The sequence below is a fragment of the Temnothorax longispinosus genome, chromosome 3, assembly GCF_030848805.1.
Source record: "Temnothorax longispinosus isolate EJ_2023e chromosome 3, Tlon_JGU_v1, whole genome shotgun sequence".
NCBI classification, from domain to species: Eukaryota; Metazoa; Arthropoda; class Insecta; order Hymenoptera; family Formicidae; genus Temnothorax; species Temnothorax longispinosus.
The window spans coordinates 19,422,518-19,447,953 of NC_092360.1; the positions used below are offsets into that span (position 1 = coordinate 19,422,518).

General features: G+C 34.8%; 1 protein-coding gene across 2 annotated transcripts in view; it reads right to left on the reverse strand.

The window, feature by feature from the left end:
• Nucleotides 1-25,436, reverse strand: part of Picot (putative inorganic phosphate cotransporter protein picot) — a 42,834-nt gene that overhangs the window by 14,737 nt on the left and 2,661 nt on the right. Inside the window, exon 1 of one of the 2 annotated variants that reach the window (XM_071772914.1) lies at nt 6,402-6,998. The exons of the other annotated variant lie outside the window; for it this stretch is intronic. Within the exon in view, the coding sequence (XP_071629015.1) occupies nt 6,402-6,501 (100 nt within the window). The 5' untranslated portion in view covers nt 6,502-6,998. Of the gene's footprint in view, nt 1-6,401; nt 6,999-25,436 lie in introns of those variants that run through there. 2 annotated transcript variants of the gene reach the window in all.

Here is a 25,436-nt window from a genome sequence, read left to right on the forward strand (position 1 = left end):
ACAATAAATTTATTTCATATAGAGACAGTGTACTCGCAATTGTATTTTCCCCGCACTTCACACTTGACCCGGGCCTGCCGAAGCATCCGCCGACCAAGAGCTAATATTTCATTTACGAAAATAATTACGCCACAAATTTTTCCTACACTGGCTGCCGGTGAAAAGAAAACGATCCCGGAAAGGGGGAGGGGATTAACATCGATCAACCAATCGTCGCGTGTGTGTCGAGTGTGCACGCATATGGTCGGTCATTTTCCAAGACCGGCCGTCATCGGGCACCTACGGCGTCGTCCGTCGTTATTACCAGCCGTCGAGCACGTGGGCCGGGTCCGGTAGAAATAGCTCCGGCATATCGCGATATAAAGGATATCGCGGTGTGCGTTAGCGGTGTGACTTCATTGTGTTGCGAAATACAGAGAGGCACAGCGCCGAAAGAACGCGCGGATGAGTTGAGACGGAAGGGAGGCCGGAGCTGTCGCGCTGGAGAGACGAACCTCGAGAATTGGCATAAGGATGAAGAGCGGGGGGAGGAGGAGGCGAGAGGGGGGAACAGCCGTGTCTCGTGCACGTGACACGCGTCTTACGATTGCTCGTGACGCGCGTGAACACGATCACCGTGTACGACGGCGCGCGTCACGCGTGCGAGTCCGCTGGTGCATACGAATGAGCGAGATTTCAGACTCGACTGGGAAGTGTCTGCGTAACGAAAAGATGAAAAACGGGGAAACGGGTGGACCTAACGAGAGAATCGAGAGCGTTGAGTTAGTGGGAGTAACGATTTTGCAATGATAACAATAAATCGTTATAAAGTAAAACAGCAAGTATTCACTTTATTGAAAAAAAGATGATTGTCAGTTTAAATAAATATATATATATATATATATATATATATATATATATATATATATTGTAAAAACTATATTTGCCTAATAATCGCCTAATAATTGATTATATAATTAACTATTTTTTTATTATTCACGCAACAAAGATTTGATCGAACGCATCGAATGTGATAGCACATTTAATTAAAACTTTTATAATATAAGCAGCTGTATACATTCAGCACCGAAAAAAACGTGTGCAAGCAAGATGTACATATATTTTATGCATCTCTAGAGAGAAACAGTAACACAGACAAATGTATGTACGTGACGCGCGTCTCACGTCACGCACGTCAGTCGGCACGATGATTACGCGAGCTTTTAAAATACGGAGATGGTATCTCCGTATTAAAGGGAGGCCTTCAAAGAACATTATTGAATAAAATTTTCAATGTATGTTACATAATATTATATTACTGTTAAAAATTATTATTCGTTAAATGTGACGACTACTAATAAAAAAAAATACCATAAGTATTTATGCAAAACGTTTAATGGGGACTAAAGCATCTTTAGTAATTTCAATTAGCATTATTAATGTATATTTATAGTAATGTATCCGTTATATATAGAAAGTTTTATTTTTGAACAGTTAAGTAAAGTTTATTCCAATACGTTTTGACCTAGTGATCCAAGAGAAAAAAAACGCGATTTCTAAATAATCTATCTTTACATAGGTACTGAAACGCTATTATTATTGACGATAAATATAGAAAATCCATTAGGCGGAAATCAAAACAATTTTTTTTATATCACGTAAACATTAATGCCATGCAACCAATGACGATACGAGGTGTATCGCAGTTCGTCACGTATGGAAAGGACAAAATCCACCCGATAAAAAAATCTATCTCAGATCTCTCTCGAAAATATAGAAACGGAATAGACATACTTAAATCTTGATAAGGAAATATTCATAATTTGTTTGCAGGGTGAAAAGGCGAAGTGACCACTCCATATGTCGATAGAAATATGTATTTTGGTGATATAATATAGCTATGCATAAGAAAAATAAAAATTAAAAATAATATATAATATAAACAATATAAACATCTATATTTTCTTACACAAAATATTATGGTATTTCTTCGTAGGAGCTTTTGGAAAAATCTTTCAAATGAGATAGCAACTTATTTATAAAGAAGTAAAATAGCGATTATCGATCTTTCATGCAGAAATTCATCTCAGAAAAGATTGAACTTCGATCTGCTCAAAATATCGCCTGTTTTAAATTTTGTTATCACCAGTAGTGATTTATGACCACCTTCGCTGCAATTGCGACGATAAGTAAATTCGATAAGCAACAAGCTATCATAATCGCAAGCACATATGACATATTAATTTTGACTGCGATATCATATATGGAGCACTCCAGAAGAGGACACCCTGCGCTCTTTTTTATTCACAGATTCTCCAAATCTAGATCTAGATAATCTATGACAAAAATCTCTACTTTAACACTTCATCAAAATTTTAATCCTTTTAATTCTCCCAACCTTAGAATTAACTGCGCAAAAAGAGTGAAGTCCACTCTATATAAAGTTTATATGAAAAATAGGATTTTGTTTACTCTCTCGCATCTTTGAAACCTTTCATCTCGGTAAGACCCCCAAGAATATTATATTCGCTGCTTTTATCTCTTTCCCGTTAGAAGAGAGAAAATTCAAAAACCAACCGAAAAGTCCGCGGATAACGAGCCTTCGCGGGAATTTTAGAACGTTCTACCGTCCATGCCGAATGTGCAGCACGCTGTACATACACTATTTTCGCGATAGCGGCTAAATGCACGAGTCATTTGGCGACCTTGGAGTCGTATCGCGAGAAAAACGCACTTTGTTCTCAAACGTTCCCCGAGTCCGCCGCGCGTCCATCGAAAAATCCCCGCGGCGATTTCCTCGTAATTGTGCGGTTAGAACAAACAAATCTGTAAGGGTCTGTCCACACGGAAAAAACGGTTTTGCTGAAGTATCTAAAAATTTAGCTAGATACAGATCTCTGAAAATAATTTTGTTGCACCGTCAAAATAATTATAGCAGGTCGCTGAAGTATGATGATAATGTTGCAAAAAAATTTAACATTTTAGCAATCAGTTTGAGTGTTCTACATAATTATTTTGATCGTGCAACAAAATTATTTTCAGATCTGGGCAGCGATCACGTAACTTTTCACGTTTCCGCCCCAGAGATATAGTTATACGTAATCGCTACTCCGTATCTGCGCCAAGAAAAAAAATTTATTAATCCGGAAAGATATTTAGTCCGATACGTGCAACTAAACATTTTAGTTAGTTTAACTAAACATTAGTTGAATAATTCTTGATTACAAAATTTTGATGGTTGACATGAATGCACCTTCTTTAGTGCAACTTGATAATTGTTGAAACAACTCATGTTTAGTTAACTAACTAACATGTTTAGTTGCACGTATCGGATTAAATATTTTTTTTCTCAGTGTAGCTAAATTTTTAGATACTTCAGCAAAACCGTTCTTTTCGTGCAGACAAACTTGCATAGTATATGGTCCGATCAACTTTCTTATGCTTATGTTTATATTTATGCGTTACACAAATTTGTCTGAATAGATTCTTACACGGTGCGTTTCCGCGGAAAACGCACATTTCGTATTTATTTGTATTCTTATCCCTCGTCTTATCCAGATTGCGACCATTTTCGCGATGCGTCATCGTCGAGGCGACGAGTGCCTCCCGTCGCGTGCACCCGCTTTTTCCGTTAGTTTGCGTGGCGAAACGATGCTCTTTAAACTAATCTCTCCGCGATAATGCGAGCTATTTTCGTGCTGAATAACCTTTTTGTCATCTTACTATCTAATTCACTAGTCATTACCGTTTCTCATTGGCACGTGTGTTTCTACTAGTAATTATTGCACTTCTATTTATAATTATTTTACACGTATATTGTTACGTTAATAGAAGCCTTATCAAATTTCTCTCGCGATGTTCCTTGGCTTCTGTTGCTAATCAAGTTGCGTCACCTTTTAAATCGTGTGTCAATACATTTTATACAGATTATAGATTTGCATTTTTCTATAAAGCTAATTTCGTATATTTTTGCCTGTTATTTTCAGAGTATGACATAGAATTCCTTAGATACATATTGTATTGCTGTAAAACCGTAATAAAAGTTTAAAGAAAAAGAATGTTGATAAGTTAATAGCATCTCCACGATTCGTTACGAGCATTCGGCAAATCATACTATAATTGCGGGAATTCCTACTGGAACGGTCGTGCAACCTCAAAGAAAACTCAGCGGGGTTTTTTTTTTGTTCTCGTGAAAGAAATCCGTGTAAAGAGTCGGAGAAATGGGCGAGAAATTGTACGATATTGTTCTGTGTAAAATAGCTATTAACACAATAGGGTCGATTCCTTTCGGTCGAGCTCAGGAGAGAACAAAGTCTTAAATACAATTCCTCGATACCTGAAACGAACGGATTTGCAAGACAATGATGAGCGACCGTTAAAGCCCAACCGCGCATGTGTTATACATTTATTTATTTCTCGCATTAAGGAAAAAATGAAATCCTAAAAGTAATTCCCAAAAATTCTTCATGTTTGATCAGCTGATTATATAAAATTGAAGACGCAAAAATACTTCGCTTATTTGCAAGAAATAATTCAGATCGCAAAGGATTAATGATTAATGCGATCGCTGACGTATAAAAAAACTATCTTATAAGATAAAATCTCGGTTATACTTATTTCGATTGAATCTTCTGAAATGTTACTATAAAATTTGGTTATAATAAACACACGTAAAGATTATTGCGAAATTTTTGTAACAGTAACAATAAAATTAGATACAAATTGTAAAATGCACACTTTGAGTTTAACAATAAGTAGCGAGGCAGCTATTTAAATATTTACAGTTTCGCTCTGGCGTACGTGATAAAAGCCGTGAAAGAAGTAAACGACGAGAAGTAAAGAAAGATTTTCAGCGCCGGCTTTTTCGAAACTCGCGGAAATCAAGCAGCTGATCGTCATGCGTTACAATTGCGTAAACATTACGAAGAATACGTGAAACGGTATCGTCGCGAGACACGTGGACACTCGAAGCCAACATGATTTGGCATCCTTGCAAAATGAAGAGACGCAACACGTAAAACATTCTCGGAAAGAAATTTTCCTATTTAGGACACTTCGCGTACCTAAAGCGTAAAATGCGACCTTTGATTGCACGCGTTTTCACATCAGTCTTGGCATTATAAGCTTTATATTAATATTCATCACGACGAGTTTCAAATGCATAACGTATAAAAAACGCATTTACTGAGGGATACTTTTTAAAAAACGAGATAAAATCTGTTTTAGCATTCGCGGACAAATAACGGAAAGTTATAACGGGTAAAATCTCGAAGTAAAGATTGTTAATTTCCGCTTTTTAGGATGGAGTAAATCTTGATTAACTTGATCGATGATTAACTCGTCAAGTAATACCCGTATATTATTTTGCTGATACGGATAGAATTATTGACTTTTTTGTTGTTCGACATATATAAAAAAAGATTAGATTAGGAGCAACAAATGCTATAGTTAAGACTTTGCTCTAAACCATTCTGTTGGATAGATTATAGAACATGGATAGAATAATTAATATCTTGTTGTTTGACACATGGAAAAAAGATTAGACTAGGGACAATGAACCATCAGAAATTTTGCTTTAAAAATTCTGCCGACATAGATAGATAGAATTAATAATTCATAATTATCATGGATATAAATACGGAGAAAATGATTAATATTGTTCAACATATGGGAAAAAAGATTGGATTAGGGACAACATATTGTATGTATTCTATTATAGCTAGAAATTTTGCTTCAAGCTAAACTATTCTATCAATTAAATTATTCGCCGATTAAGTAGCCGAAGTTTGTTAAATTATGAACACAAATGTACTCTCTCTATGATCGTGACGTTCCACTGACAAGTGAGAAGAGGGACCAAGAGAAAAAGAGAGAGAGAAAGAGATAGAAGAGCGAGAGAAAGAGCACGAATGTGTCGCTGTGCGAGGCCGCACAGCTGAACACGTGGTCTGTCGCTGTCGAGGCGAACGTCGCGCGCGAGAGCGCGATTTCGTCTCGGATTACTGCGATTTCGCGACACGGGAATCGCGAACGAAACGGCCGAAGCCGCGATATCTCCGACGACGCATCTCGGACCGGCAATCGCGCGCGTCTGTTCGAACGTCCGTTTCGTCCGACCCGCGACGTCCGTCCCGAGTTAAATGAACACAACGTGCATTTTACGGAGGAATCTAGGAATCTCTTCCCCTCGCTCGATTTCGTGCGCGCGGCTATCGCGTCGGCTATTTTTATGCGGATTGATGTCAACGAAGTCGCGCTGAAAAGTGCGGTCCGAAAACTCGCGGCTCGCACGGCGCGGCGCGGCGCGGCGCGGAGCCGAGAATATACCGGGTGTCCCGTTTCGATCCTCGCTCGGTCCGTTTCGTAAAATCGGCGATTCCACGTCGCGTTATCGCCGAGGCCGTCGCGACATGGGCACGTACCTCTTTTCCTTTTTCTTTCCCGATCGTCCTCTTCGAGTCCGGGCTGATCCCACACGAGAATGTGGCCATTTCGTCCCCTGTTCTCGCTGCTGTGATTCATCGCGCGTTCGGGCACGTGGGGCGCGGAGACAAGTACGCAAAAAAAAAAATGGAAACGCGATTTCACGACGCTCCTGGACGACGACGACGTCGATGACGAGCGTTTGGCGCGATAACGCCGACTGCTGTAGTGCTGTGTCTTTCGCGCGCGCGCGCGCGCGCACACACGGTGTTTCTTCCGCTGCCGCTCCTACGAGCACTCTCGCTCTCGTGTTCCGTTCGGGCGCCGAAATGCGCCGGGCGGAGAGAGACGCGCCTGCGTTCTCTTTTCACGACGGTCAGAGTGGTCAGACGTCGGCGACGACGATGACGTCGGGCAGAACGGTGCACGAGACAACGGTGGCGAGCGACAATCACGAGCGCGACACGCGAATAACAAACTGTTGCACGGAAGAATAGAGAGAGCGAGGTTAAGTCCTCGCGTGGCACGATGCACACTGGTTCCACTGGTTATGCCGGGACTTGTGTAATCGGCCGGCTGCTCCGAGTGCTCTCGCTGTACTCCGATAACGGCGGGCTGGCGGGGCGAGCGGCCGAGCGGACGAGGGGCGCTTCCGATTGGCGCGCGAGCCAGCCACGCCAGCCGTCCGGCCAATCGGAGCGCAGCGCGGTAAAAGTTGCGCTGGTCGGCGCAAAATTTAAATGCATCATAGGGGCAGAAGCATCCCTTTTCTCTGTTCAAATGTGCGAGGAAATTGACCCTGCAGGTTAAAATCCTTTCCTGTACAAGACTTTTCCAAAACTTTTCAAGAAAAACCGAGATGGATTGTGTATATGTCATCAAGCAAAATAAATGGACTGTTCTAAATGCAAATGGGGAAAACCGACAGACAGGGGCAGAAACATTTCTTTTCTCTTTTCAGACATACGGGAGAATAACCCTGCAGGCAAACATTGTTTTCTTTAAAACTTTCACCGTCCCGAAACTCTTTGAGAAAAACCTGAATAAACTACGTCATCAAATAAAATAAATGTTATTATTCTCTCAATGCGTCTTATATATTTTTTTTTGCAGATCATGAAAAAAAGTATTGTTTTCAATTCATCATATAGTCTTAAAGAAAATATTTATTGTTTTCAATTTATTTTATTCTTTATCTTGCCCATACTTTCACATTTAAATTCTCTAAGAACCGTTCAGACAATTAGTTAAAATTAAAAGAAGTTTAAGTGACATCTTACTCTTTTTAACTTCATTTTTAGAATAAAACGGAAAACGTTTGATTAATGGTAATTGCAGTTATTTTGAATTTATACTTTAAGAAAAAAATATATCGCACTTATTTTTATTAGTTTTCTCGACATTTGCTTTAATAAATGTTAAATTAACGTTTTATCAATTTTCAATGAGTCATTAAAAATAACAGTGATTCGGTAATTGTGACAATAGGAGCGCTATTTAAGGAACGGTTACAAAGAGGGATGAACATTTATCAGACTACATTTTAACAAAGCACACATGTACATTTGCATACGGTGAAACCGTATGATTCATTTCTAACTTTCGGGCTGAAAAGTAAAGCGGATTACTGCCGTGTCGGATATGCCGCGTCGTTTCTTTTGTAAGAATTACTTATTATCGTGTATCTCGTTTCATCCCAACAGATCACAAATTCCAAACAGCATTCTAGGATTTAAATGTCTTCAAAATGCTATTTCTGTCCAAAAGCAAATAGAAGAGTATATCGTCCCAACATCCTCTTGTCGTTTATTGGAAAATATTTTTATATGTATTGCCCTACCTCCCTAGTTCCCAAAGAAATATATATATATATATATATATATATATATATATATATATTATATATATATATAAAGCCATAAAAAGTTATGTATAGCTTTATAAATATACACAAATATATAGATATATAACATACACAATTATACTAGTCAAAAGTTTGGACGCACCGATAGTAGATGTAAAAAGTCAAGATTAATTAATAAAATAAATAATTATTGTATTGTTTAATAAAATCGGAAATTAAGCGACTTGACTGGCCAGTTCACATTTATTCTGACTCACAACGTTTCGATTATAATCTGGTAATCTCCTTCTCAAGTAAGATATTAAAATTTATTACGCAACATTAGAAAGACATCATGCGTCGCCAGACGTTGTATCCTAACTACATCGTGCGAACGTCAAAATGTTTGGTGCGTCAAAAGAATGAAAATGTGAAATTGTAAAAATTGTAAAATTGTAAAATTGTAAAATTGTAAAAATGTAAAGAATATAATTAAATTGAACATTTTCTCCACTAAGTCCGTACCGAGCCATAGTCAAAGTCACAATGAATTATACAACGTCTGGCGACGCATGATGTCTATATAATGTTGCGTAATAAATTATTAATATCTCACTTGAAAAGGACCAGATTATGGTCGAAACGTTGTGAGTCGGGTCGCTTAATTTCGGATTTTATAATATTATATTATTTATTTACTGGCAAATTTATTTATTATACCATTGTTATTATATTGTTTCTCTGACAGAAATTATTTGTTAAAACACAAAATATAATATGCGTCGGTCCAGTTCATCCCATAATAAAAAGCAGAGATTTTATGTACATATTACACACATAAAATATATATAATCTCTATTTTTAGATAGAAAGCAATAAATCAATTTTTATGTAGCATATATGTTAATTTTTTCCTGTTTATCAATTACATTAAAAATATTTCCCATACGAAAAAATACACATTATAAAATATCTATTCCAAATTCGTAAAATAAAAATGCGAAGATAAACTGAGCCAAAATTATGTTATTACACTAAATCTTTTTTTATTGAAACTGCTTTAATCTCATTAAAAATACGTCTAATCAGATACGGCTGCGGTAGAATCCTTCAATCTTATTGTCATACGTAATAGCTCTGATTACATCAGATAACGTAAGGAGGAAAAAACTGAGTCACTGCGAAGATAATATCATTGCGTCTCGTATGCTCAATTAGAGAATCTCTGATCCCGCTTCTTGGAGTATTATTCATCTTCAAACGGATCAAATAAATTATTTAACACGAACGAAAAAGCAACGGGACTGTTTTATTACAGAATGACGCAAATCGTTATCATTTCTTCTAAAGTGACTAATAAAATTGTTAAACTGATAAGCGATCGCGAGTAATCAGAATAAATGTCGTATTAATTTATCGAGGTCACAACGCGCAATTAATTTATTATAATTATTATTTTATTTCTATTTTGACTCTTATATATAAGTTTACAATTTATCCTTTATAAACACCAGTATCGTGAAAGTTGCATAATGTTGCAGCAGAGTTTCACGTTATTTTCGCAAGGTACTTAACGTCGTTCTTGAAATAGTGGAAGATACGACTTATACCGTTCCATCCAGTGGATATTTGTCCTGACTGTCCTCATATCTAACAAGAAAATAGCTAATCGCAATTAATGCTAATAACCGCTCTATCTTCTATCCTATTTGTAGTTTTATTTCCGATTCGAGCTTGCGTCACGCGGAAGAACGCGGATTAGATAAGCGATCGGATCGATGATGGGAACGAAACAATCAGTTCGCGGGGCAAATTTTTGCAGTTGTTGATGCAACAACTATTTTGACTATTTAGAAATACAAAGACAAAAACAAACGCGCTCGGCAAGCTCCGACATTAGGACTGCGATCGATTCTCGACCGTGTCCACAATCGCGTCGAATTGCGTTGAAAGATCGTCGACGATCCGACGATGCGTTTCATTCACATTCCGAAGAGAGCTTTATTTTGAGAACTCGACTGCCTGATACCGATTTCGAGATACTTCGTCACGTTCCGACGTGCGATTTCCAACGATTGACGAGCGGAGGCTCTTCCGTTTACAAATGTCATTCGCGATATCAATAATAGCGATATCGCGAATAATCCTCCGGCATATTTACGCTTATCTCGCGAAGAACCAACTTGTAAACGCCAATATTAATATTAATATTAAGCTTACATTGATAACGCAGGCTGCACAAAACTTTCCGATATTATATTATATCCAGGAAAACAATTTTTCATGTATAATAATTATATATAAAATATGTCTATGTATGTTTTTTCTCATGTACAATTTCTGTTTATAAGAAAAATAATAACCAGAATAATTGTAAAATAATTAGAAAAATAACTTCTAGATTAATTTTTTACAAAAAATCAAATTGTGATTAGATTATATAATGTTCTATATATTATCATATTTTATATACGATGATATTATATTTAATATGATTACATATAGGCAATTTTTACAATTTTGTCAAACTTTGTGTTTTTTTTTTAAAGGAACAATGCAAAAATTATTCTTTTAATTATTTTTTAATTCTTCTTCTTATTATTTTTTGGACATATTTTCTACGTAATTATATATAAACAAATTTTTCCCAGGTATAGCTCCTGAAGATACTTTTCAAGGAAATGTCTTCCATTCCGATGAAACGATCATTACAAGTAAATGATAATTAACAAGATAAAAGATATGTGGAAAGTATTGCCGGGCCAACGGGTCAGTCGAAGCTCTCGCGTCTGCATCAGGGAATTCCGATTTGGGATTACGAACGAAGTAACCAAGCGTAGGAGAGACTGGCATGCGGGATTTTCCATAGTGGAAATTGTGAAGACGTAACGAGCAAATATTTGTCTGTCTCTTGGATTCCGGCCGTCTGTCGCCGTCGTTCTTCGCAAAGAGTATACCCCCCCTGAATGTAAGACAGAGCTGATTTGTAGCTTGTTGCGTTGTGCGTGCGAATCGTCGTCGTCGTCATCGTCATCGTCGTCGTCGTCGTCGTCGCGTCGTCTTCTCTGCCTATAATTGATTTGATTGCCACATATGTAGCGTTCAAAGCTATATCGGTGCAGGAATGTGCGATTCGCGCAAATCAAAGGGGAAGGAAATCGCGGACTGTCGCCGGGCGCGTAACACATCTCCTCTAATCAAGCGTTAAGTAATTGAAGTTTAAGCCGAGTCGAACGTTAATTAGCAATTATCTCGACCCATCTCTCTCACTGACCTCTCTCTCAAATCGGGACTGTAAACAGAATAGTCTTCCGACAGAACGCGGTCAGCGTTACACGCGGTAGATTATTATTGAAAAAGATCAAAGATTATCATCGCTGCCTTGAAAAATCGAGGCATTAAAAATTGTACCAAACTGCACGGCTAAACATCAATTTCTAAATTCATATACAAAATCCATTTACTTAATTTCTTAACTCAAAGCTCATTTTCGAAACTTAGACAGAAATTTAGATTTATTCAATTCTGTTTACTTTAATTCCCTATTTACTTCATTTAAGGGGCACACTTTTTAGAAGGATAACGAGTTTAAAAAATCAATGTTTTGTATCATCTAAAAATTCAATTATTAAAGAATACATTTCTAAAGCTTTATTTCGAACGTCAAAAGAATAATGAAGTTGTGAAAGATCTTCAAGAACGCTTTAGGTACTCAAGTAGGTTAAAGGTGGAAGCACATAAAATTGCAGGAGCCATAAGCAAAACGCAGAAGCCATATCCCTGTTTAAAATAATAGATACAATATGATCAGATTACATTATATTACATTCAATTTCAATGTAAATTAATAATGTTTTTATTCATTTACATTGAAATTGAATGTAATATAATGTAATCTGATCATATTGTATCTATTATTTTAAACAGGGATGCGCATGCGCTATGGTATCTGCCTGTATTCTGCCCATGGCTGTGGCTTCTGAATTTTCAATCTACATAAACTATGCTTATGTATTTTTATGTAGATTGAACATTCAGAAGCCATGGGCAGTATGCAGACACCATAGCGCATGCGCATATGACTTCTGCATTTGTGCTTATGGCTCCTGCAATTTTATGTGCTTCCACCTTAAGTAGGTATCTCAGCAGGCAGTATCCATTCGGGACACAAAGGACTATTGAAAAGAAAGGTTATGACTCCCATAAATCAAGTTGAGAAAAGAATATGGGTAGAGGTACAATAAACTTCGAAAAGTTTGGCGACAGGATGTTAACAGCAGATTTAGAGTAAATGAGCTGACAGGCTATTATACGTACAGATTGCTACATGCAGACATAAAGAGTTAATTGTGAATGTATGTATAACAATTTGGTACAATTTGTGTGCAACTTATTATCATAATTGTGATAATAAAATTGTGAAAATAAAATCTGCAACATTATTATTGTTAGAAAAAAAATTATTGTTAGATATTAGATAGGTTCATACATTGAGGAACTACATTCATATATTCAAGAGATTTTTAGAATATTTCTTAAAACCTACTTATATGAGAATATAACAAAACCCGAAAAATCAGAAAAATATGTTAGTGGTTTTAATCAAAATAACAATAATGAAAGCTTCGCCGCTCTTCTTTGGAAAATTGATCCAAAAAACTCATTTTAACAATCGTCATTAAGAAACTTAGGATATTTCATCTTATAATACCTCATGCATCCAAAAATTAATAATTTTTTATTTTTCCGAATTTATTGCTTAAAATCTATATTTTTAATTCATAAAAACAAACAGTTCGAATATAAATTATTAGAGCATAACTACATGCTAAAGGCAATTCAATTTTTTGATCCGTCACTTTGATGTTCCCCCTTTAATTTCCAAATTCAAAGCTAAGTTTAATCTGAGATCATATTTGACGAAACCAACTAACAAAAAAACGTTGAAAGCTAATGTAATATATACGAGATAATTCGCAGGTAAACGAAACAGCACCATGGTTTCACACTATACGGCTTTCCGTATGCGTTTATTCGCGATTCATACACATATCGTACACGTGTCAATTCTTTAAAATTAAATACACAGATGCAACGCAAGTGTTCTCGTCTCGCATGCCGAAGCAACATGGAGGAGTTGACGTATATAGAAAAATCTGCCGATACTAATAAATAATTCATTACTTTTATCGGGCAGCCGAGTTTATCGGACCCCTCTATAGCGCCGTCTTCTTATCAAACAAGCCGCGTATATGTGCGCGAATTGTAATCTATACGAGAGACGGTTTTGCACTCCCAACCGCGGATCGAACCGAACCGTCGTGCGTCATCACGCCGATCACGTTTCCGACCATTCGAAAGACGCCGACTGCGACAATTATCAGACGTGTGTCTGCGCGATCGAGCCGTGTAAATTCCGAAGGGGAGCACGCAGGTTTCCCTCCTGCGAATTTTTCTAATTTAACTTTTTCTCGCGGCGACACCTTCCGCGAGATCGGAGGGTCGTTGAGCGTGCAACGATTGCGCAATCGATGACTTGTTCGGCGATCGTGATGCAGCACATTCTCCCGTGTTTCCGAACTGCATTGTACGATTTTGTGTTGCGCGGACGTGCAGGGAATCGCAATTACACGAGCACAATGAGCGATTGCGTAGGTATATCGTATATCGGGCGTGACAAACGAGACACGATAGAAATTAAAAACGTACGCGCGATGTATACGGCTGATTAAATACCTACAAGATCCAACTTTGGATATAATCCAATTTTTACTTTTATGCCATTCGGATATCGACAAATTGCGACAAATATACATAAAAATAAATATGTTGCAAACGGTCTGTTTGATCACGAACAATCGAAAAGAATTTGAGACCGTGTATATCGAGGTATGCCGACGGATTTTAATTTTTTTTTATTTTGATTTTACTAAAATTAAATAAAAATATAAATATTTTAGATTACAAGTACTAGATAATATTCAACATTAATCGCGATTAATTTAATTACGTGATGAATTAATTAACAAGCGAATCAGCAGCACATGATGGATAATACAGGTATCATGTAATGTAATGACCAGATTTATGTCGATAAAGAAGACGCGATATCTACTGTGGATACATTCTCATCTGCAGTTAATTATTCATCATACATAAATTCATCAGTTTCTCTTGCAAGTAAAGTAGATACCTGCAATAAAAGTGTCTCCGAAGATAAAGTAGAATTAAAAGGAATTTTTATACCGAGATTGTTCTAACAAATGTAAAAAAATTATAAAATAAACTCTACATGTCTAAAAACACGCGATATTTTAAAATAATTTTTAATAATAAATTTTAAGCTTCTTAAGTAATAAATAACACTATTAGTATTACTTATATATTATTATTATATTCCTGTTCAAATACTTATTGTATTTTTACATAATTAAAAAATCTTTATAATATAACAGATTCAATGTGAACGCTCTAGTGAAACTCCAAGAAAGACGGGCTAAATAAGAGCCAAGCGCTGTTGATGGTGCGCAGAGATGTAACTCCTTTTATTTTCAAAATAATTAAAAATATTTGAAATATTGGAAAATAAAAGGAGTTACATTTCTGCACACCAGCGCTTGGCTCTTACTTAGCCCGTCTCTCTCAACTTGAATGTAACAAACGTTATTTTACATTTTTCTTTAATTTTTAATCCTTTAAATAATGCTGAATTTCTAATAAAATGCTGAAGTCTCGACGCTTGTGAAAACGCAAATACAGGAAGTATCGCTCCGTGAACGGAGATTGCTAATAAAAGAAAAGAAAGATTTTCACATTTAACGTAGAAATCTCTGTTCGTGAAGCGGCGCTTCCCGCGCAGAATTATACTAAAAATAAAATAGAAGTAGGATGTCGACAATTTTGTGATTACTCGCTCTTACGCGAATGTAACACGCGGACGGCTAAACGCGGCCTTTACATTATTTAATATACCCCGACGACGATTGCACCATACTCGGGCTTAAATGCCTTAAAGTTTCGAAACGTCAACAGGAAACGCAAAAGCCCTCAAATCCATTATCCACTATGGTTAAGTGGAAAATAACGTGACAGTCACGTCATGAGGAAGGCGTCCACAAAGCGCAACAGGAAGTTGAAGAGCAGGCGAAATCCCTTCGTCTTATATGTTCGGTTTTTAAGTTTCGTTTCTTATGAATATGAAATGACTATTTTAGAATATATTTTCTCCCCAAATTATTTCACATCGCTTCTTGATATTAAAAATTATCGAGATTATTTTAATATAGTAAGAAATCTTTCGACATTTTCTGACAATTGTGTATGTAAAGATTAATTCCTCTTATATTAAAAGTCGCTCAATAGCAAAAAAAAACATTTCTAAGCATCTAAATAGTTCTATTCGTCCCTTTTTTACAAAATGTTGCGCGCACAGGGAAACGAGAGAACGCTTTGAGAAACGGAAGGGACGCATAATTTACCGCCATAAAATAAATCTCGAATAATTTCGCGAACAGTAAACAAATCGTAATTCGTTTGCATGATGAATCTTATCCATTTCATGTAGACAGTTCATTAACTACACAAACGATTCGTGTCAAGGCGCGACATCAATATAATTCGTCATATACTGTATCCGCGATCCTTGCGCGAGGTCAAACCCGAGGGCGCGGCTTGAGTTTCCAGAATTCGTCCTCGCCTTTCGAATACAAAGCAACTTAATTGCTTATGAAATAGTCCGAATATATATATCTACTATATCTATACATTCGTCCCTCGATTTTACGTGAACTATTCGTCCCACGTGGTTTTTCTTTTACGCGGTTGAGAATCGCGTCTGCCATAATAAGTACAAAAAAGAAAAGAAAATGCGTAAGAGAAAAGCCTGGTGTATGCCGTAAAAATATTTATTTCATATTTATTTTACTTTATTTGGGCAAAGTGCAAAAAAATTAATTTGTTTTCACTTGTACGGATAAGCTTAATTGTGCACTCCACAAGTCTGCCAAAAAAGGTGAGAATAATGTAATAAGTACAATCAAGTAAGATCGAACTTTTAGCTTATTAATATATGTAATAATTTCAAAAAAATACTATAAAAATATTTTCTGATCGCGTAAAACTAACCTTGTATAAAAAGTATCGCGTAAATGGAGAAATTGTTTACTGACAATAAAGAAGAATCGCATATAAAAAGTACCGTGTAAATCGAGGGATGAATGTGTGTATATACCTAATAATACACAGTGTGTTTGGTTTAAGTGTATACTCAATTATTTTTTAAATAGTTATAAAAAAATTTTTCGAATAAAATTAATATAGTTACAACTATTAACAGTTATAACAAGATTTTTCGAATAAAAGTTATTTTTGTTTAAGAAAGAAGATCTGTATAATGATATAAGTAAGTTAAACAAATTTTTTTAACAACATAAATGACAATTATTGCACATTATTGAATTTGTCATAAAATACCTTATGCAACTGTTATAAAATAGATATAGAAACGAAAAGAGTGTCATTATTTAATTACAATAGTACTTAACAAATATATAAACAATCAATATAGTTGTAAAATCAATTATAGATTTCAATTCAAAAAAGTTTTAAAATCACAAAAAGTAAAAATTTCCATTAAATTTCTTCATTTCCTCTATTCTCTTTCGTGAAGTGGTAAAACTTTCATTCACAGAAATTTCACTTTGCGCGAAGATATATCATACTTTCTTCCGTAGTACACTTTAAGAAACGTACATCCCAAACTAACTTGCGACCACAAAAAAAAGACAAACCGCAACGTTCGGAAGTGTAATTAGATGTACCGAGGACTGCGAAACAGCATAGAGTTTCGACAGGCGCTTTCTACTTTCATTTTCCACGGCTCCGACAGTATTAAACGCGATTTGCACGGTTCTAAACAACCCCGAGTACTTTCAGCAACTAATTTAAATTACGTCGTTAAAAAAACTTCCGACGTATTATACGCATTCCGCTGATTAACGTTAATACGTTTCCTTTTACGTAAGCACGATTTATCGGTGGGAAATACATTGGTAAATATTAATATCCCAATCAATTGATAACAATGATTGATCGGGTATCAACTTTCACTGATTGAAGTGAATTTGAGATTTTAAGCGAAGCACATGATTGTAATTGAGATTTGTACGGATCGAGACAATTGTGTGTATCAGACTCGCTAATGCAATTATTTTCTCGAAATATCAAAGATAAAATTTTCACGATAATTTTTATTACAATGTGATTATTAAATTGAGAGATTAAAATGTCACGAATAAAATGATAAAGATAAAAACGATAAATCTGACGCGTAAATTTAGATTCGCCTCTTTCTCTCGTAATGCGACTGGCTTGTGTAATTACTTAATGACGTAAAACTACTTTCCGAGTAAAGTCTCAAGGAGCTACTTGTAGAGTTAATCATTTGTCTGATTGTATCGCTTTGTCATTTTTAGTTAGACATACTGACCGATAAGCTACCGCGCGTTCAACGAATATGTTACAATGATACGAATAAGTTTATCAAACCTTTTCAAATTATCTTTAAAAAGCTCCTTCGCCAAATGATCGCGCAATGTTGCTGCTTCATCGCGTATGTCGCAACAACAAGTCGCAAATCCGCTTCATCTTGATAAAATATCGCTTTGATACCGCGACACGATAACTATCAATGCAAACCAATCCTATTTTTTTCGAAGAGATTAAATCACTGTGTGATTTCTGGCATGATTGCGAGATAAAATTTCAAAAATAATTTCAACAATATTGTCTTTTCGATTATGATTGTCTTAATAATATTGTCTTTAATATTTCGTGATTGATATAATATAACAGTTTTTGGAGGATGAATTAATTATGGAGAATTTGTCGTTTCTACATCGAAGTGAAATTTGTTTGTCTCTGCTATCAATCACGTCAAAAATTGAAAGTTACCCTTTATATAAATTTTTTTAATAATAAATACTAAATGAATAATGTACGATACGAAAAATTTAATCTATTTAAATAAAAACCATCTGAGAACTCGAAAGATACAGTAATTTTGAACCTAACTAAATATGCAATATAAAAAGTTCTATAATTTATTAATAATCAAGTTATAGATATAACCAAACACTATCAATAGCCGATTATTCATCAAATTGATTAACCGAGTGTAATTTCGAATGCAATGGAAAAACACACCGGTTATGCGTAATCGATCGATACTATACATCAACACAAGAAGAAAAATGCCTTGTACACACGTTGCGTCAATACTGTGCGTATTATTGTAAAAAAAAAATACTAGTCGCGCATAGTTTAATTTGAAATGCTCGAGATTACATATTCTTTAGCGAGGATTAAAATACAGTAATTCAACTATGTAATGCTTTGAATCGTTGTATCATGTAAAAGAATCGATTTGAGATAGTTGCATAAGAGAGAAAAAGAGGCAAAATATTTATCAATTATCTTAAAAAAACACAGTTTATATAAAAAAAACTGTGGAATTTTCTTGAGAGAAAAGATAATTCACATTAATTAATAATGACACCATTGAAGAATATGCGCAAAAAATTGTGATATAAGAATTATATCGACATTGCCATGCGCAATATCCGCCTAGTTGAAGTGTCTAACGTCATTACTTGACATTGCGCTATGATAAGATCTCTTGAATTATGTTTCGTGGTCTTGTAACAATTCGCATAAATATTCTTTTCCACAAGTGTTTCGCGGTGAAACGCGACTCGTTTTAATGCGAGGAAATCTTAAAAAGTCCCTCGTCGAACAAAATGTTTCCTTCTTGACGATCTAAACGTGGGTTTATACTGACAGGGCCACAGCACGACATACATTATTCAGCGACGTAAAACGTTTCTTAATTCTAACGATTCGTTCAAGGTTCGAATTCTCGGATAAAAATTAGAAAATCTCCTGCGTTTGACTTCATCCGAATCGCGTTGCGAATCAATTGTTTCGCAATTAGCGTAAACCGCAAACGAGAAGGTAATTGCTGTGCGGTGTAAAGACTGTAAACCTCGATATTAAGTATTTAGAAAACATTGTTCTAAGCACGCGTATTAAAATCCTTCTCTCATATTAAAATCCTTCTCTTCATTTTCGCGACGACATAGTAAGTGTTTTCCGTGCAAAAGTATATACGGACGAAAGACCGCAGCGTACGGCAACGTACATAAGAATCTAAGAATAGTGTAATAAGTCTTGTCAATGAAATATAGCGGTAATTATACGTGACCGCAAACTTCTAATAAGCAAGTTGTTGGTGATATGTCGCAAATTTACTCCGCTTCGCGCTGTAATATTCTCGAAACACAAAAAGGAGCAGCGCAACAACTAGTTCAACGTAAAAGTTACAGTCGAGACCGGTCTCGCCCCGGTTGTTCACGCTTGCGCCATTAATTGCAATTAATTATATAAGCCACGGCACTCACATCGGAATAGTATCAGCGCGATGATTATAAGTCGTTTATTACAAGCTCATTACAAGTGCAATTAACGCGCGGGAGGTAAACACGAACTCCATCGACACCTACTCCGTCATCAATCATGATTTGATATTCGCAACTCGTATTTTAATCAGTATATCGAAGTCGAGAATTAAAGTCCAGTTATGTGGATTATTTTTAATTTGTACTACGCAAATGATTTTTTGTTTAATTTGCGATGAGTCTATCCTTAAATATAAATAAATTTTTTTTATTCAATCCGCTTATTAATTTTCTCCTTTAACTTCTAATGAGTTTATAATCAAATATAAATTCTTATTTTATTAGTAATGAAATTACGATACACATACGTATACACGTATCTTTTGTATATCATTAAATAATTTTTAACATATATTTTTCTAAATAATTTTTTATTTAGACTTAACATAATTTTCATTTTTCGGAAACTTACTAACATATCATAATATAAAACAAACAATTATAAAAAAAATATATATATATCAAAGAAATGTTACCGCATTTAATTCAAAAGTCAAAAGATATTATTTTGTATACAACATTAATTATAATTTTATCAATTTGTTTTTAAAATATTTGGATTAATTAAATAGTTAATTATTTCTACATTACTCTGCTTTGTATTTTACGTTATTGCAATATTACATCTCTGAAATGTATTTATTTATAATATATTTATAAAAAATTATTCTTTTTTTAAATTAAGAAATAGATATAATTACACTTTTTATTCTATTTAAGTAGTAAAATGAGTATAATTTTTATATATGTATATAATCGAATGTTCCGACTGATTCATCAACGCCCAGCCCAAACTCTTAAACCTAGAAACATAAAATTCGGGGAGTATATTCCTTCCATGACGTAAGCACCCACTAAGAAGGGATTTTTAGAAATTCGACTCCTAACAGGGTAAAAAGGGGTAAAATATGTGTTACCGTAGCGAAGCACGGGTATCAAGCTAGTAGTAATATATTTTGTTTCAGCATATCGGTTGACAACGTACTGCAGTTGACAATCGATATAATGATTCAGTTAATTGGTACATGCAACAAGATAGGCCGTCTATGATAACAAAAAAAGAATACCGCGGAATGTAGGATGGTAGATAGATAAAGCATTTATTATTCTAGACGATATACGTATAGCAGATAATTATGACGTCGGCTGATCAGAGACGAAGATATAATAGAAATATATCTTGACAATTAAATTGAAGTATACTTAATAATTACATTACAATTTTTTTAATTTATGAAAGGTGCAGCAGTGTTAAGTGCGTTCGTACCTTGAATAAACTAATAAAAACCCGATAAGAAAGTCTTTTATGGGTAATCAGCCGTGAAAAAGTATCATATAATAATCAGAAATTTTATTGCACATTTATGTTATAGTAAATATTTAAATTCTTTTTTATTTCAAGTTAATCGGAGAAATCTCAATTCTATTTAATTAATTTGCTCCTTTTTAATTTGTCCAATTCATTTATATGCAACATATCAGCAAAACTCGACACATCGATACGTTATTCATGACGAAGACATAATCGATCTGATGCAAACGTTAGTATAGTTTCATTATTTCCGTAATTGATAATTCATTCAGCGAAAAATCTATTTATATCTATTTGCGTTCTAATAATCGTACATGCAGAGTATGAATAAACATGATTTTAATTAAAGATATTTAGATATGTATAAAGCAACTAGCAGCAGAGTAACGATTCTTTAATTGCAAATTGCTAAAGCTGTTATATAATGTAACGGTCTCTTCTGTAAATCTATACGTAATTGGTATAATAATATAATGCACTAATTAAATTAATCTATCATTAATTAAATATATCAGAAACTCGCAATCGAGATTCACGCACGTGCACTTAGAGAAACGAACCGTGGCTACTTGTGCTTGATTTTCGATTGCTTATATAAGTTATAAAATTGGTTAGGATTACCGAAAATGCAGATAAGATAACAATTTTATAGTATGATTCTATTGAGACGTGTAATATTTGTCTTGCTTAAAATAAAGTCAACTCTGCATTTGACGTACTTCATTAGCACGGGACAGATAATTGGATGTAATTACGTAATAAGGAACCAAGCGCCATTTTCGTGATTTTTAGTTCCGTATTGCAAAGTGATACTTCACGTAGACAGGAGATTTTCTAAAAGCGCATATATTATAATACATGGAATTGTATTTGAGGATAATTATAATTCGGTCATTATATTTGAGATAACGTTGGCGCAGAAGTTTATTTCTAATGTTTCGCGAAATTTGCTCTAATCAAAAGGTATGACTTTGGAGTTGGTTCCGCATTGCAGAACTATACGTCCAAGAAACATCTGGCAGATATAAAACAAATTCTGAAACGTAAACTGATATATAAACATTTCCTGATGATAAATGTAATTTAAAAGCACTCATTAAATCGCGTGATTCAAAATAATTTTATTGTCAACCAGAAAACACAATTTTCCTTACTTTTATTAATTTCTTATAATCCGACAAATGACAAAATTGGAAAAAAAATGAACGTTTTGCGCAGACACTTAAATATTTTGATATTATAAAAATATTGACCTTTACAATTTTTATAATAATATTACTTTAGATACATATTGTGTGTGTGTGTGTGTGTGTGTGTATGTGTCATCAATAAAATGGAATTCTGAGAAACAGACTTTAGCGAAACAAATTTTTAAACCTCAAAGAGTAAAGCGCATAAAAGCGTAAAGAAATAAGTGCGAGATAAATCCGAAAATGGACTAGATTCTAACGGAAACACACGCTGACACGAGAACTGGAAATATATTTTTTGCTAGATTGACTGCAATTAAATAACATTTTTATTCATAGACAGATATGTGAGTGCGCATATATTAACATTCTTATTCTCAAGGTTACGGAGACAAAAAGAAACATCAAGTTATGCTGCGTGGCAAGGAACTATAATGTTTATGAAATATTTAAAGTCTACAAAATATTGAAAATCTCGTTTCTTTAACAGAAAACAATGAATAATGAAACTTAACTTAATTAACTACTGCAATTATGTTGCTAAATAATGACAAAAATTCTGTAAGAATTCTACAAGAACGCGCTAAAAAGTCGCTTCATGACGCTGCATTTAATTTTCAAAACTTATTTTTTTTTTTTTATTTAATTGACCACCAACATTTTATGTTTCTTGCGGTGACTTATATGTCATAATTGTCATAAAGTGTCATCGCTGTCTGTATCTTTACCGGAAGCTTCTAGTGCTTCCCTTTAAAGTATTATCACGAATTATCTTGATTACCTGAATAATTGGTAGACACGAGGAAGCCGTCAGCGTAATCACATTGCGTAATCTTACGTGGACTTATCTAATAATAAATAGTTAAGTTTGACGAATAATTGGTACGTATCCTTTAATAATAACCCGACGTGTGACACACAATTTGTAATCTACGTTAGATAGAGTCTTTCAGAAACCACAGAAAAGCCGTTAGCTTCATTATCGAACGTGAGAGTATATCGCAACAATTTTGAGTCCTTCACTTGGCATATTTGCAATGACTGATTCATCATCGAAGAAGCTGTCGCACACACTCGATGATATGTTACACAAAGCCTTTCGAAGTTTGCAGTACTCTGTCATACCTCGCCAAGTAACTGCGAGTTTTACGCATTAGTGTTACACTGAAATACATTCGATACGATGACTTGCGGAACTGAAATGAAAGTTAAATGTTGAATATTTTCATTCACTTAAAACATAAAATAGTTAACATTTGCGCAAGTATTGCTTATTAAATTAGCGTCTTAGTTGCTTAAGATGTTAGTTCTTTTTTTATTCTTTGCAATGGAGAGTAATATATCTTTGACACTTGATTGATGTTTGATTTTTCATTTTTTTTACATTGCAATTGTCCAGTTTCAATAAAAATCAAGAGTAAATGAACGGTGTATCTATTTTCCGCGAAGATAATTAATAAATGCTACATTTTTATCGTTATTCACCGATAATTCTTTTGTGCGTGTTATCCAGATTACATAACTGATTAACTAATCGTAAATCGAGCATGTCGGATCGCTCGATTAATTAATTTCAAAAGCATTGCTTCGTTCGACGAGTATGTTTAACATCTGCTCGATATTAAAATTCAGAAGACTCGCCTGGGAAGGCGCAACACCAACTCGACTTACAATGAATTAACGGTTGTCACTTTTTTCAACCACTTTCCAATTCTGATATAGCTGTCCCACTTATTTTCAATCGAAAAGAATGTAAAACGCGATTATTCCCGATATTATATAACGCCACGCTTTATTTTTTCTTTACAAGGGTAGATTCGCGAAGGAATAGAAGTAGGGGAAGCGTTAATAAGCCGATTCGGACTTTGGTTAAAAATATAAACGAAAGAGTATAAAGGAGAAGCAGAGATAAAAGTCTATCGTATGAAATCTAATCTGGCAATCAATTAAAATCAATCAAGAATTATCTTTCCTGAACCTAATATTGATCATCTTAAATCTTTCAATAACGAATCCATCATTAAAATATCGTCATATGTAGGTAGTATCAATCGCAACTGATGATAACGATCGTTCGAAAGGCGCATGTGATCGAGTATTCTCGGGACCTTGCTGGTCGTTGCGACACGGAAAGAAAAGAAATCCGGAATTGTCTTAGCGCGAAGACAAAGAAAAAAGAAGAAGTAATCGCGGGTTTTAGGAGGTTACGGAATATCGGCGTGACAGCTCAGTCGACCGCGGAAAATATCGGAAATGGAAACAAAAAGTTTCCGCGAAACTTCACATTGTTACAATTACGTGAATCTCGCCACTCAAGCTCGTATCTCTCTCTCTCTCTCTTTCTGTTATTATTATTCATATTTCAATTACAGTTTCTCTAATCGTCACGGCTATTGTCCGTCGCCCGTCACTTCTCTATTCTTCTCACCGGAAAATGTATAAAGTATAAAGCCATGAAGCTGCGCTAATTGCGAATATACACTTGCAAAAACATATGTTGTTCCTGATTGCAGTATAGGGTCGTTAAATAAGATGAAATTGACCAGAAATTTATTGGATTAAATAAAAAAATATTTTTAAGTAACAAATTAGTAAAATCCTTGAATCTTAACCAACAATTAAATATATAATTTAGCAATTAACTCAAAATACTAAAAAACTAAAGGCCGAAAATTCAAGAAGACAATGCTCATAAGTTCTGATTATTTTTTAATCAATTTTTAAAAGAAATTTGGATTAGAATGTCATTATTTGATAATCAACAATAAATTTTAAACAATTATGTGTTATATACATATAAAGAGGTCTAAAAAGTTAATTATTATTTACACGAATGAAGGAAATTCAATAAAATTTTGTTAAAAATCCGCTTAAAAACAGTTTCTGTAATAAAATATGAACGCAAAATTTTGACTTGTATATGCGCATCTATTGTTATCTCCGTTAAAGTATACTCATTTATTATGTCGTTTGCATTCGCGATACAATTTAGTCAAGTTTGCGACCAACGAGCGCATCGAAAAAACCACGAAACAAAATTAAAGTTGCATAAGAAAGCGTTTTACATTTTCACTGGAAGCCACAAACGAAACGAGAGATTGCGTAGCGAAGGCGAGTTAATTAGAATCCTCGGGTAATTATCTGACAGCACAGTTTATTTCGTTCATTACGTAAAA